This window comes from Danaus plexippus, chromosome Z (genome assembly GCF_018135715.1).
Source record: "Danaus plexippus chromosome Z, MEX_DaPlex, whole genome shotgun sequence".
Lineage (NCBI taxonomy): Eukaryota > Metazoa > Arthropoda > Insecta > Lepidoptera > Nymphalidae > Danaus > Danaus plexippus.
In genome coordinates, this window is record NC_083559.1 from 2,363,121 (window position 1) to 2,379,230 (window position 16,110).

At 31.2% G+C, this 16,110-nt stretch overlaps 1 protein-coding gene across 7 annotated transcripts in view; it reads left to right on the top strand.

The window, feature by feature from the left end:
- Window positions 1–15,875, top strand: part of LOC116778164 (protein SCAI) — a 47,715-nt gene extending 31,840 nt beyond the window's left edge. The window contains exons 3-14 of one of the 7 annotated variants that reach the window (XM_061526282.1): window positions 4,717–4,839; window positions 5,231–5,288; window positions 6,965–6,988; window positions 7,325–8,575; window positions 10,467–10,649; window positions 10,745–11,098; window positions 11,823–12,079; window positions 12,866–13,054; window positions 13,142–13,390; window positions 13,478–13,648; window positions 13,757–13,959; window positions 14,074–15,875. In XM_061526282.1, the coding sequence (XP_061382266.1) occupies window positions 8,487–8,575; window positions 10,467–10,649; window positions 10,745–11,098; window positions 11,823–12,079; window positions 12,866–13,054; window positions 13,142–13,390; window positions 13,478–13,648; window positions 13,757–13,959; window positions 14,074–14,130 (1,752 nt within the window). In that variant the 5' untranslated portion in view covers window positions 4,717–4,839; window positions 5,231–5,288; window positions 6,965–6,988; window positions 7,325–8,486 and the 3' untranslated portion in view covers window positions 14,131–15,875. Of the gene's footprint in view, window positions 1–3,384; window positions 3,638–4,716; window positions 4,840–5,230; window positions 5,289–6,964; window positions 8,576–10,466; window positions 10,650–10,744; window positions 11,099–11,822; window positions 12,080–12,865; window positions 13,055–13,141; window positions 13,391–13,477; window positions 13,649–13,756; window positions 13,960–14,073 lie in introns of those variants that run through there. The other 6 variants (XM_061526284.1, XM_061526279.1, XM_061526283.1 and 3 more) reach the window with 6 other exon arrangements.
- The last annotated feature ends 235 nt before the right edge of the window (window positions 15,876–16,110 follow it).

Sequence of the window (16,110 nt, forward strand, 5' to 3'; positions counted from 1 at the left end):
TTTCAAAATAAAACACTTACTTTCCCTCTATCAATTCACATAAATCTGCTAATTAGTAAAAGAATCTGATAATTAGTAACTTTGTATATATAATACTACGTCCTTAAGAGAGACCTAAAATTATAAATAAAATATCTATAGTAGGTAGGCTTTCATAATAATCAAATACGAACATTACTAAGTACGAAATATTTTCATAACTAAAATATACACTCGGTGTATGAACGAGCCTTATCCGAGCCCTAACAATAAAAATATTCAATTTACATAAGCAAAAAGCAAACACCTCTTTGCCTGTCGATATAGTAAAGTTTAATTAAAATCCGTAACAGTGATTGCAATAATACCGTCCGACGGCCGCTCACTCCGCTAGGGATGCGTAGGCCTTTTATTTAAAACTCTTGCTATTATGTTAATCATCAGCATTCTTGGTTTATATTTGTTGTATGATACAAATAAAGATTTTTCATCACGAATATGTTTCGTATTAAATAAATTTATTGCTTCCGTTTGTTTACATTTTTATCAATACGCTCTCCGCCAAATTGAGTAATTAATTAAGATGAACCCTCTACAATGTTCACTGTTGTGGATAAAAACTACATTTGTTTATGTTAACATAATTTTAACTCGTCCGTCCGTTACGTGAAATAATGAAAATTTGATATCTTAGTATAGTTAAAAACTTAATTCAATTGGGAAGCATTTTCTGTTTGTTTTTACACTTTGTATGATGTACATTTGTAGCAAACAGCAATTTTTTTTAGATGTTACCCATGGTGAAGAGGGAGTTTGCTCGTTCACATAAGAACTTTTTGTTTTCCCCGTCAGCAAAGGTTGATTTGTACGATATAAGTGCTTTCGGAAAATACACGTTTGTTTCAGTTTTGTTAAAAGACTTCCTTAAGTTATTTGGTAGACATTTCAAACATTGATTTAGGTCCTGTTTCATGACTTGTTTAATGTTTCTATTAATATATATGTTAAATTCGTTAAGTGACAGTTGTTTTATAATAGCAATAAGAATATTAAGTATAACGAGCGTTCGGTCTTTTATAAAAATTCAAATTGCAGCCTAACATTCACGAGTAAAACGAGCTTAAGCTATTATGTTCTCCTTGCTTTTTAGTTAGACATTTTAAATTTTTCTTTTAAGGCATTATCATGATATTATCTTTCACCCTTAATCTAGACGTAATTTAGTTCGTTAGGTGATGTTTAACAAAGTCCACATCATCCTTAAAAAAATAATTTCTCTTTGTAATTTCAAAGTAACAGATTTTTACTATTACATCATGTGCGATGATTAAATAGAAAAATCATTTTAAAATATTTGTGAGTGTGTCTGTTTGTTTCGATATAAAGAACTGCTGGACCGATTTTGGCGTGATGAAGTCACAAGGAATAACTTACGCTACTTTTTAACGGACTTTAAAATGGTGCAATTTCACAATCAGACGATGAGAAATGTTTGTTAAGCTATTAATAAAGGTCAATTATCAAAATATTTGCTTAGAAACCGAAAGGATAGCGTATAGCAAGTCATACTTATAAAAGGCTGAAACACAAGATTGATTTACCACCTACAAGGAGTTTCAATCAAGGCCACGGCCAACAGCTAGTGAATAAAAAATCCGAACTCAACCAATTTGTTGATACACCGTAACTATGTTGCAAGGTTACGTTGCAACCGATACAATAAATTTACTAAGAGGGTTGAATAAATATTTGAGTTTCTTGATTAAATACAATAATATTGTGATGTTTGTTTGCCATTTGCGGTTCCGCATTTCGTAAAATATCATTTTAAAGAAATTATAACTCAGATTACTTTATAAGATAATATTAATATGTTGGAATATGACATACTCGCAACATATCTCGTTACTCTAAGCATTTGTTATTTTGAATTTGTATGCTAGACATAAATTGGGGAGGACGAAAAGAACGAATGAGAGTATTAAAAAAATCTAAGCTGTTAATAAGTTATTGTTTAAGATTTATTTAGATATCTTACGTATAAATTTAGTTTCCTACCATTATTTTCTACCCTAATAAAATCAAAGTCGAAAATATGAATACCTAAATCCATATTAGGTGCTAACTTATTGTATAAATCTATACATATTATAAAATAAAGTACCCCGCCGCGTCTGTCTGTCTGTCTGTTCGCAATAAACAGAAGAACTACTGCACCAATTGTCAAGCGGTTTTCATAACTCGATAACGTGATTCTCGAGAAAGGTTTTTTATATATAATTTGTTAAGGTTTGTATTGAATTGTGTGTACATTAACGATATTTGTTGAAGATGTCGGGAAAAAGTGAGCCGTCTGTCAGCTTTTAACGAAAACGCTGCCAAAGCTCTTTGAGATATAACAAAACAATGCAAGGTGTAATTGTGTATCTTATATAGGTCTACAGAAAAATCCGCGGTGGCATATGTCTATCTCTTAGTCTTATCAAAATAAATTACTTCGTTTTCAAACCTATATCAGTATCTGTAAATTAATTTTTAAATCATTTAAATCGGGCGTACCATTTGAAAGTTATCATAATATAGGTTTAATAATTCTCACAATTAAATAGGTTGTTTTATATTTTTTATAAAGAGCCCGTGCGACGCAGGGGCTCGTACCTAGTAGAAATTATAATATAAATATTACAACAACACTTTCATACCTTAATTATATTCAAATTTATCAACTTACTTCATTAGCGCAATAAACTTTAAGAAATTTATTTTCAATAAAGATTTTACTGTACAGCTTTTATCGCACGGCTTCGTTTGGCAAAATATTTATCCCAATATCTCTCTATACTCCCCCGAAGTCCGCTAATTCAAAAGCAATACAATTAACTTTTATAGACTCTTGCCAATTAATATCGGGATAATCTTCTTAAGTTCGTGTGAAGAAAAAGACTATGTAACTAACATTATAGCTTTATTAAGTTAAGGTTCAAAAATGATAACTAATTTTAATAAAAAAAAAAACAACCCAAACCGTAATAAAGCCGAATATGTTATAAAATATATGTGCATCTGATTTAACCTCCCGGACGACCCCCTTTCTCCATACCTCAAACTATAGGATGTAAGGAGGCGGAGCCAGAATCAAAAATAATCACGGGCTGTCGTTTAAAGTGAGCTTTAAATTTACTTCACATATAACTAATATAATATATATAGAGTGAAATATATATCAATGGAGTCATTTTTATATCAAAGCGTATTTATTCGAGGTATTGATAATGTATTTTAAATCGGAGAGCGTTGATTGGTTCCCCAAGTTGCGACATCCGCCTACCTAGGCTAGCTAGGTTCACTTGATCGCATGCGACTCTCAAAGTCGGGCCGGTGCATCGTATCAGTCACCTGTAGCATCCGCAAACAGGCAGGCGTCCGCGCCGCGGCATCCGACCCTGTTGCAATTGAATATTGTATCAAAATATTTTCAACTTAGCTGTGTGAATAAGTGAACAATTTACGTGAAATAATTTAAATTTATTGTCGAACGTTTTCTTCACATTTACTGAAATTTAGAGTGGACGTTCTAAAATCTTTTAAAAGTTTTGAAACATCGCGGAAGTGCATCAAATAAACATCGATCAACAATGAATGTCTACGACTGTCTCGAGTAATGTAGAACTTTAATTATTTGTTTATTGTACATGCACTTATTAAATTCGATACATTTTTTTCAAAATTCTCTTCTTTTTAATATTCACAAATTTCTTTGATTAACATTGTGTTTCCAAGTTATGTTTCTTAAGAAAGTGCACATTTTGTTTTCTATATTCCATTTTACACCTGTGCTACTTTTTTCAACGTAATTATTAACGTAAATTTTTCAACGTAATTTCTTGCCAATTGAAACTTTTATTATAAATATTATTTGGTCTAATACGCACGTAATATTGATAGTTTACGGTTTTATATATCATTATTGCTGTTTTGGCGTTCGTATTTATAAAAAAATATTCCTATTTCCTTCATTTAACATCTAAAAGTTCTTCATAATTGGTGAACCTTGTCTTAGAAGTCATTAAAGTAAATTACCAACACTTTCTTTGTGTTAAATCTGTTATAATATATGTAGAAAAATATGTTTTGCGTGTAAAAATAAAAGATCCACTTCCACTTTTCCACTTTTAGGGACTTGTTAGTAATCTTAAATTTTTCTGTGCGTGATATCTATAAGTTTTGTACAAGGATCATTACTTGGATTTAATTTTTGTATAAAATGTTAACATTCAAGTGAACAATTAATTCTCAATGAGTTGAGCCAAAACATGTTTACTTTGCTGAATGAACAGAACAACGCATACCGACTGTGCACTTGAGCATTATCTAATTCCTAACATGTTACCAATATACTGTGCCGACTCAAATTTGAACTTAAGCGTATCTAGGATTTACAACTATTTGATTTTAAGCATACCATACAGTTGATCAATAAAACACGATATAAATGTAATTTAAATAAAATGAGTTTCGAAGAAACATTGTGCAATTGTGCTATGATTTCCTATAAGTTTACCGAGAACTTTGTAAGAATTATCTGCAAACTGAAACGGAAGGAATAATACGTATTTTAATAACAATATATGCTAGTTGTATAAGAAGTTTCGTACGCTTACATTTTCTCTATGATAATAATGATTAATAAATATCGTAAAGATTTAAACCAAGTTATTTCTTTTTCATTATCGTAAGCCATCATGTGTGAGCACCAACTTTAAAAAGAGGTCTACCGAGATTTGAAGAAAAACGTATAAGGCAGGAGGTTGAGGAAAGGAAAAAAAAAATAAACTTTTATTGAGTGAGGTAATATTTTAGGTAAGGATAAATATCTTAATATTGTCCATAATCACGATATATGTAAGATAATCATTTTGTTACACGATATAGAAACTGTTTTGTAAATTAATATCCTTTTAAAATTATAAGTGTAGACATATGTTTCAATTTGCGATCTTAGTCTGATAAATGTCTAGCAATTTCATATCAGTAACAATGAGTATCACATATAATACACCAAAGTCCTAGTTACATTATTACTAGCATGTAGAAATAAAATAGTTATAGTAGTTAAGTAGAAAAAACTAGGAATAAAGTGTCGCTTTTATTATAATAACCGACAAATGGAGTGTGCTTTAATTTTTAAAGTTTTTACGTTTGATCTCACTTGAAAGCTTTATTGGATGACAGGACCCATTTTTTTTCAAAGGAAAAAGGCTATCATTTTCCCCGGGAAGGCTAACTACAGTATCCTGATCTAATAGTAGGTAATATAATTGTGCCTCGGTTGTAACATGAATCCATTTTACATATTTTTTGATATCATTTCACTCTTCATTATAATTTGCGGTTATAATAAAATATAAGAAACGGCTGAAATCCTTTGTATTAACAAATTACAGTACTTACTCGGTTTGGGTGATTAAATTACCTGTTGGGATATGACGTCGTAGAAATAGCCACGTCCTTTCCCTTCTGATTAGAATTATTAGACTTATTATTATATTAGAATAATATTGCAATTTATTAAATTATTAATTTTAGTTTTACATTTATCATGTAGCATAAAATTGTTTTTTAAGACGTTCTTCGTTTTCCTTATCTCGGTAGTATGTAAGAATAAAAATATAATATTATAACAGCGTCTAGACTTAAAGTAATGTTATAAAAATGGATCACTCCTATTGCACGACCACTTATCATAGGACCGTACCAGCAATTACATGAAAATAAGTATACTTTGTTAAGCCGGTTATTAAAACTTAGAAGACGAAAAGAAGTTTTAGAAAGTTGGGCTTATATAAGACTGGATGAATTAAATCAACATCAGGTTTTAAATAATAACAAGACGAAAACAGCACAGTTTTTTATAAGTAGCTATTCTAAAATTTCTCTTTTATATTATAGTAGAATTTGTCATTAAAAATGTAGCCAAAAATATATATCACTTCTAATTTAAATTCTACATTTACATTGAATGTACCAATACGAATAGTAACTGTAGAATATCTTCTTTTTCGATCCCGCTTGTAAAGATTAGATATCAGTTAGTAAGAGTGACTAGTATCACAGTTCACCGTCATTCCTTCCATACCGACGTTTTGATAAATTGCTACTGGAACATGTAAATTAGATGCAGTGATGTCAAAAATATTATTCATTTCTGTTTTAAATTTATAGCGACCCAAATCTTCATTCAACTTAAAAAGTTAATCCGTCTTTCTTCCTTCTGTTTGTTTGGTCATAACTCTATTAACAGTAATTCCTTGTTATAATGTTTTTCATATGATCTTCTCATACACATACACATACACATACACATACACATACACATACACATACACATACACATACACATACACATACACATACACATACACATACACATACACATACACATACACATACACATACACATACACATGCACATGCACATGCACATGCACATGCAATGCACATGCACATGCACATGCACATGCACATGCACATGCACATGCACATACACATACACATACACATACACATACACATACACATACACATACACATACACATACACATACACATACACATACACATACACATACACATACACATACACATACACATACACATACACATACACATACACATACACATACACATACACATACACATACACATACACATACACATACACATACACATACACATACACATACACATACACATACACATACACATACACATACACATACACATACACATACACATACACATACACATACACATACACATACACATACACATACACATACACATACACATACACATACACATACACATACACATACACATACACATACACATACACATACACATACACATACACATACACATTGTTTATTATAGCCATCCACAACATCATTAAATTAAACAGTACTAACTATTTATTTTGTTACAGTTCTCTGGAATTGGCTGTTTTTCGGTAAGTACCAAGTACTTCATCATAAAAAACATGGATTCAAAAGGTATTCTTTTACTACGCATCTTGTTTTTTATATATTTATTTCATACGCACAGATTTAAAACAAACAGTTCGTTGAAAATCATCACCAATGTGGTTTCACTGATATTCAAGGGATTGAACAACAAAGAATTGCAAAAAATTTAAGTAATGTGTCATGAAAAAAAGAATATATAAAAAAAAATTCTCAAATTAAAATTATTTTATGAGTAATAAACAGCAATGGGATTATCGGCATATGGCAATTATCCCAGTAACAATTTGGACTACGCTGAATATTATAATATGTATTTTCAGGATCAGGGACGTCCTTCTATGTAGGTTCTACCACACGGGATACCGATACCCTGGCCACGAACCCCCGAAGAAAAAGAAAATAACTTTTTCAAACAAAGTTAATTATAGATCCAATTCGAATGGGAGCACCGTAACTACGCAACCGACAAGCGGCAGCTCCACGTATAGTTCTCCAGTATTACACCCACCACGACATCAAAAACAAGAAAGTCCATATAGATATGGAACACAAACTGCCGAAAAAAGAGCGACTGCTAACGGAGGATCGGTTAATAACAGGAAATATATAAGATCAAATTACGACTACGAAAAAACAGGAGGAGCTGGCCTACAATCTTCTGAGAGGCGTTTCAAGTCATCAGATTTGACTTCATCATCTTCTACAAACTTTTATCAAAGATCAAATATATCAAAGAGGAATAATTATCAACGCTACGTTTGTCAGCCCCGAGAGGATCACTTTCCCAGAAGTTACTACGATTGGCAGGATGTTGACAATCAGTATTGACGCCGATTTTCCGGGACGACTTCGTCCACACAGGCCACTTTAAGTAGTCTGAATAAGGTATCAGCGCTAAGATTGTCGCCCCGTTTAAAGAAACTTTTGGTTAAATCCAACCTCGTAAGCTCAAAGGACGACAACGCAAGACTTAATAGAAGAGAAAAAGCTCACAGAGTTTCATTCACTGATGAATCAGTAGAGCATTTAAGCCAAGATTTTGTCAAAACACGTCCATGGACGGATGTTAGAGAGTCCCAGGAATACTTATGTAATAAACGTGGTACTGATGAATCAGTAGAGCATTTAAGCCAAGATTTTGTCAAAACACGTCCATGGACGGATGTTAGAGAGTCCCAGGAATACTTAAGTAATAAACGTGGTACAAGAACGTTACCTTCATCTAGTTTTGAATCGCCTGAGGATGAGATCTGTTATTTAGGCAGTATTGGATACCATGAAAGGGTAGTGGAAACGCCTATATCTTTGTATGAAAACTACGATTACGAAAGTCATGGCCTTACTTCAGATAGGTACTATCATTCACATTATGGTAGGAATGAATTAAAAAAAGACAGAACTCGAGACATTGGGGTGCAGGTCGATATTGCAAGAGACGTTGGAGGACAAAAAGGAATAAACTACTACTACACAGGTGAGAAAATGACTGGCGTTACAGATCAAGAAAGAAGGGTCATTCTCGAATTTTGCCATCTTTTGGAAAAATCGAAACAATTTTTTAATGGATTAAGGTAAGTCACAGACCAATTTATATACCACGAATACTTCCTAATTTTATATAGAATTTACTTAAAAATGCAACATTATAGAAGTTCTTGATAATTAAACAATTTGGTTATACCTACAGTGAAATAAGAAACAAAAAAAAAGGAACTCATTTTCTATAAATCCTTGTATGCAGTCGTCAAAGTTATTTTATACAGATTTTGCTTTATCATTAAATTCGTTATATCATGTCATAAGTTTGATGTTGCATTTTTATTTTCTCAATACTAGATTAGTTATACTTAGTTATTATTTTTCACTTCTTATGTTTTTATGTCTAAATAAATAGCTGTTCTGTTACGTCCAGACGTTGTATGTAACTATATGGGGGAAAAATACAATTATAAGCATTTAGGACGAGGATTTTGAAATGGGTCATAATTATCTCGATAACATCCAAAACAAACTTAGAAAACTCATATGGCCCCCATATACCTTAAAGACGTTAATTTCTTTTATGTACCACTAGCCTAACCAGCGACATTGACCAAATGGAATAATATTTTTGTTATTATGTATATAAAGAAAAATAGAGAAAATTTCTAAAATAAAAACAACCCAGGTAACTTCATATTACATTAGCTACATTCCAGTGAAAGTACCATCAAAATTTGTTCATCTATTGCAGAGGTAAGCGGGAATAGAAATTATAAAAATGCAATTTAGGTTAATGCACCATGTATTGATCCATATGAATTAAGTAAAAATCTGTTATTTTTATATTACCAAAAGGTGTTTTTTTATATTACCAAAATTCATCATATTAAAACTAACCCACCGTTTGAAGAGAGCTTAATAAAATCGATCGATCGATCGATTATCCATGTGACTTTTCAATATTTGGAAGTACAAGCTACCTAATGATTATATAATTGCGACAAATAGGCCAAAATGCTTTTCAAAATTAGAAATTTTTAAGATCTTTGAGGCAATCAATGAGGCAATAATCAGGCACCAAATAAATGACTAATAAATAAAATTAATTTTTATTGAGAAAAGGAAAAACAGGTTTGGGGACGTTGTTTTGGAGACGATTAAATATTGTTCGGATATCAAACACCTTTTCATAAAAATAACCTTAAAACAATATGGATAATTGATAAAAAAACTCAAAATACACTTTAAGTATACTGTGGCATAACGAAAAAAATTAGGAACTAAGGAAATTCCAAAGGAGCGTAGACATCAAGATTTATGGGTGATATAGTTATCAGGGTTTCTGGGATTGTATTTTGATTCCTGACGATTGCTGGTGACTTTTACAATTCTTTTACACACAAAACATTAGCTTAATGAATAAGATTATTTACACACAATGCCAAAAAAAATGTAGTTTGCTTTTTAATAAAACCTTATGTTTTCGGATTTATCTGAAAATCCTAAGCTAGAGCTAAAAGAAGTATTCTACTTCTAAATGAATATTTGTTACCTGGCTATCAATTACAGCCAGCAAGAGCAAACATTTTGCCCGCAAAAGATACACTGTAAAATAATGTTATTCATATATACACACATCAAATTGCGATAATTAATTGCACCACTTTGTATTAACTAAGTAATTAGTAAAATCTTCGCGAATTTTGATTTCAGAGCTTTTTATCTAAAATAAGTAAATGAAAAAAAAAAAAACAATATTTAGAGAAAAAATGTTAATACCTTCTTAGCAGTAATTTTTTTTTTATATAAGTATATTTAATACACTTCATAATAATTAACTTTTGCGAAATTAACTTTTGCGAAATTATATTTTTAAGAAATGTTCTAAGCGAAATTATTTCAAACACTTGTCAAGTAGAGTTTTCAAAAACATGCCCTAAAAATTCATATTGATGGAAGAATTTATTCAAACAATTTCAGAGAACTCTCACCATACGGTCAAAAGCACTGGCAAGGTCAATTTTCAAGAACTTTTGATGTTTATGCCAAACTTTGGAAATTCCAACAACAGAAACGATCCACACTTGATTTAAAATATGGTCTTAAACGTTGGCAGATTGGCGAAATAGCCTCAAAAATCGGACAACTTTATTATCACTTCTAGTAAATATTTATTTATTATAAACTAATAAAATATTTCCACTATACTTATATTCACAGAATAGTAAAACTATTATATTTATTCCCTATAATTATAGTCTCAGGACAAGTGAAACGGCTTATTTGGTGGAAGCATATTCATTTTATTCCGCCATAAGAGGAAGACGCTACTACACGCTAGCAATCAAAGAAAATAAATGTGAACTGATGGTCAAGAAACTTCGGTTCTACGCCAGATTTATCGTAGTCGCTATTCTTCTTCAACTACCTAACATTATAGAAGAATTGGTATTAGAACTGGAAAAACAGGTCATAGCGTATGGCAAAACTTATGATCCAAATGATCAACTCGAGTGGATCAGAGTTTTAGAAGAGGTGAGGGCTTTTCTGGTGGCCCAACCGGGTGTGACTGTTTTGGATCCCGACGATAACGATAGAATAGTAACAGTCAAGTAAGTAAAAGGAATGATACTAAAAGGAATCACTGTAAAAAAATTATACATTATATTCGAGCTATTTCGAGCAACTAAAATAAACCCGGGCAAAAAAATTATACATTATATTCGAGCTATTTCGAGCAACTAAAATAAACCCGGGCCAAAAATTTATACATTATATTCGAGCTCTCTTCAAAAGGTGTCGTACTTAAGTTTTTTCTAAAACGAAAAATATTATTTTTTTCTTTAATATTAGGTTTCCTGGAAAGTAGTCCCCTCCACGTATTATACAATGCTGCCATCTTTTTTCTCATTTCTCAAAGCACTACAAAACTATTTTTTTATGTTCATCTACTTCTAAGAAGCAATCTTTATCATTTCTTCTCTTTAGAGAGTTGTAAAGAGAATGACCTGTTATGCCTCTCGGTCCCACTTCAGCAAGGGCGAGTCAAAATGCCTACAATAAGATATCTGTCAAATATTAACCAAACGTTCAATACTGCTATATTTTTCGATTTCATTTTAGGAACATAACGTCATAAAAAATCGGATATATAAACCTTTTGGACGTTCTAAGTTTGCGATTCTTTTTCAGACTATTCATAAATATAGCGTTTTAAAAAACGTTTTAACAATTTTACTACATAGACTTCAATTAAATAGATACCTAATAATAAATATTTATATTTTTGCATTTTTAAATAATTGAAATTATGCACGAGCATGTATTTTTCTACAGTGGCCGAACTAATCCATTGAGCATACCGCCAATAGAGCTTACACCACAAATGAACATTACGCTCAGAGATGCTGTTATTATCGGAAGCGGGACTCAACTGGTCAAGTTCTCAGAGTTGACTATTGACATGTTTAGGATGGTTCAAGTGCTCGAGTTCGAAATAACCGTTCCTATACGGGATCTGTCAAACAATTCACCAAATCCAGATGGAAGACATGCCCCACGGCCACCGCCACCGCCGCCACCACCGCCAATCAGTAAGTATATATTTAAATTTGATTTAATTTAATTAGCTATTGCGAATTCTTCTTAATGAAAACTAAGCGCCGATTTAATGTGTTGCGATTTTATAATTATCTACAACATTAAAAATTGACATTTTAATCATAACAATCACTGTGTTTGTAATATACTTTGCTTGCGATTGCATTGCGCTATTATATCCGATTCAACCAAAACTACAAAATAAAAGTTTGCTGAGAATCTCATTAAAATTGACATACGAAAATTCTTTATACGTAGAATTTAAAGATCAAATGAAAAAGGTATCAAGAATAATCTAACTTTGCTTTGCTTTTAATTAAGAAGAAAATATTATAAATATGTATAAATTATAAGCTTTGCAGAAATGAGTGCAAAATAATTATTTTTATTTCTGTTCCTTAATAAGTTCGTTTGGATTGGGATATTTAATATGAAATGTAATTTTCCAACAAGGGTTTTCAAAAACAATCCTCCTTGCAGGGATTAATATATTTTAAGAAATTCAGTAACAAATTTGCTATTGCATTGGATTGGCTTTAGCGATGCAGAATATTTAATTATTATTTTCCTACCGAAGACTATTCTTTTTTTTATTATTATTCGTATATTATTTTTATCTTCCTAAAAATAATTAAGTCAGCAGGATTTGTAAATGTTTTTAGTGATCGTGTATAATCTGTTTCAATAATTTTTTTTTTACATCGTCTTTATCGTCTAAATTCTCTAGAGGACCATTTCTATCGTGGTATTTACCAATATCAAGGTAATTTTTCTTTTAGGCATATTTGACGGTGACCATGATCAAGGCGCCACTGCGAACCCTCATAAATTTTTGCTATTCAAGCCGTCTCCCAGCCAGGCTTTAATATACTTAGCAAGCTGCTGCAACGACCTGCCAGCGAATGCAGCCTTGCTTCTGTATGTGTCAGCACACGGCCATGCCCAACATTCAAAGCATGCTGAAGATTGTACGTAAAATATATCAAGGAAATTTTGGTCTTATGAATATTGCATTCGTAGATGTAATTCAAACATTGTTTATTGATAAATTTTAGATGCGTACGATCTCGGTGGATTGATAACGACGTCCAAATCGGATATTTACAATGAAGACAGGGATGTTATGTTAAAACATAGAGACCCACAAATTTTGTATCCCGGCGACTTGCAACCATACACGAGGAAACCACTCTTTGTCATCGTTGACTCTGATAATTCATTTGCTTTTCAACATATTCCAAGGACTTTCGGTCAACCGTTGGTTATACTTATGTCGCCAATAAGTTTGCCCAGCAATCTCTCTGGTAAATAAAACAGAACAGAGTTATTTTTTTAAATACATATATAAGATGAAATCATTTTAAACTATAAACTTTTTTTATCTCCTTCAGTTCGTAGAGAGCACGGAAATTTGTTCACACTCTTTCTACACAACCCAATTGCTGGCTTGTGCCACGCGTGCGATGTATATACTATAACTCTTGATGTCTGGGATCACTGCGTGCGTTTGAGAGACATATTCATGAGGGATGTGACACGATTGATTACTAGAATTCGACTAGGTAAAAATAATATTTACATCACAATTGATCAATGATCGTCGTTTCTGTACTGATTTATATTACGACAACTTGCGTGTTCGTTGAAATAACAACTGCTTAAATTTTTAGATCCGATGCACTATGCATTCATCGGCGATGAATTTTTGCGCCTCTTATTTCTGCGGTACATATTCTGCGAGTGCACTCTTCGCATGCACCGCGCTTTTCGCTCACGCAATAACCTGCCCCGCGCCCTACCACCCGTACCCGACGATCTATTTGAACATAAGGATTTGATATCCGTTATTCTTGAAATGGCAGACTGTATTGGAGTAAGTTTTTATGAATTCATATAAAACTTTCGATTGCAACTGTATTTCTTTACAAAAAAAATTATATTCAATTGCAAGTGATGCTGAAAATTAAAATTAATAATTTATTTTCAGGTCAGAGGCCACTTTTATGATTCAACAAAACCTGATTACGATGAAAGACATCAGTAAAATCAGATTCATATTTAAAATTACAACCTTTCTATTATTATAAATTTTTAATAAAATTTAATGTTAGGCTTCACTATAAAAGCCATTATATATACTTCGTATCTTTAAAACTATGATAATCATGTCTGTATTGCATGTAGATTATGAAGTTGTCCTCGATTCACGGTACTTGTTCCTTGGAGACAACATTTTACAATTTAATAATACATACATATATATGTAATGTTAGTTCTATATTTAAAATGAGGCCAAAAGCACTGGGCCGTTAAATACGCTGTTATTTCACTTTACCTTACTATAAAATGAGTCAACGTATTTTCCGACATATTCCTTGGTGTATTGGAATCAAAAAAAAAATATGCTAAATATATCAAGTAAATTTTCGGCTCTTTATAGATTTTACAATATAAGTGTTATGAACATTTTATGATAACAATCGATGTTTTATATTAAGGTATACTTATATCTTTTTCTTAATATAGAAATTTATAATAAGGCAAGCTCGAACAACATTGTGAAATCTCGAATCAAATGAAGACGCAACTCAGCTGATTGATGAAGAAGCAAATGCACTTGAAATTTTCTCTCCTTGTCCACTAACTTAAAAAATAGTTTAATAAGTAATTACATACTGTTAATTAAGACAAACTTCGTAATTATATTGTAATATTCGCATTATAATATATATTATATCCACACGCACTTACCTAAAGATATTGAATTACATTTACTTCACACGTAAAATGTATTTACTTAATATGCTCGTATTTATTGTTTCAAAGAAATTTTTACATTAATAAATGCCATAGATCACTTGAGACTATTCAAATTCATTGGAATACATATTTTTTATCAATCAATAGATCAAAAACGCACATTCCGATATGCGATATCTTTATTTATATATAATATGAACACTACACACATACAGTTAATTTATTGATTATAAAATATTATCCTTTTATAGGAAAGTTATATATCATAGAAATAAGGTGATTGCTGTATACATGTGCATCATTGTTACCCAATATTAATTTAATAGTGATTGTTGTTGCAACATATTTAATCGATGGTAATATTATAACTTATTAAAATAAGCATCTCATTAGTTATACGTATCTCTGTGTCATTTCAAAAATGGCAGGTCATGCACGGAGATTGTCGCCGTAAAGAGAATAGTATTTGCACTTTTCTTAGATGTCATAGTTACAGAAATAAGTAGCATATATCATTCTTTTTCCTTGATATATAGATAAGTGCATGCATTTGTAATAGTTATATAGTTGTTTTTTCTCATGTGAAAATATATGTAGTAACGTTACAATTTACAGCTTGCTCTTAGTGTTACTTAAGTATCATTCATTGCATATACACTGTGACTGTTAGAATTTTCAATAACGTAACTTCAAAATATTTCATGACGATCGCGTTCTTAATGTTCTCGAACAAGCATTTACTGTCTGTTAAAGAATTTTGTAGTATCCTTAATACTCGTATAACCTTTCAAAATAGCTCTGATGTGTATCCGAAATAAAACCATGTTCTTAACAATATTATGTGTTACGGAAAAAAAGACAAAAAAAAAAAAAACAAAAAAAAAATCACTTCGCTGAAAACATTTCAATAATTTTAATCAACATGTATTTTTAATTGACGTTCTTTGTGTAGTTTCTAAATTGTACTCATCATTAATGTCATGTCTATATAACCTACGTAGAATTTCAAATATAATTAATCATATAACAGATGTGCCTTTTATTTTATTTCCCTTAAATAACAAAAATTAAGTTTATTCGACGTAATAAGACCTTCATTTTGTTGTGTCAACTAAAAATAAACCAGGGACTTTTATAAAGTAATATTTACATATATTTTCTTATTATTTAACGAGAGTTTAAATCAGGCTTTCAAGTCCACATCAAATGTTTTAATGTTAATGTAAAAACAATGTTATTCAACTTTGTATTCTACGAAAGTGGT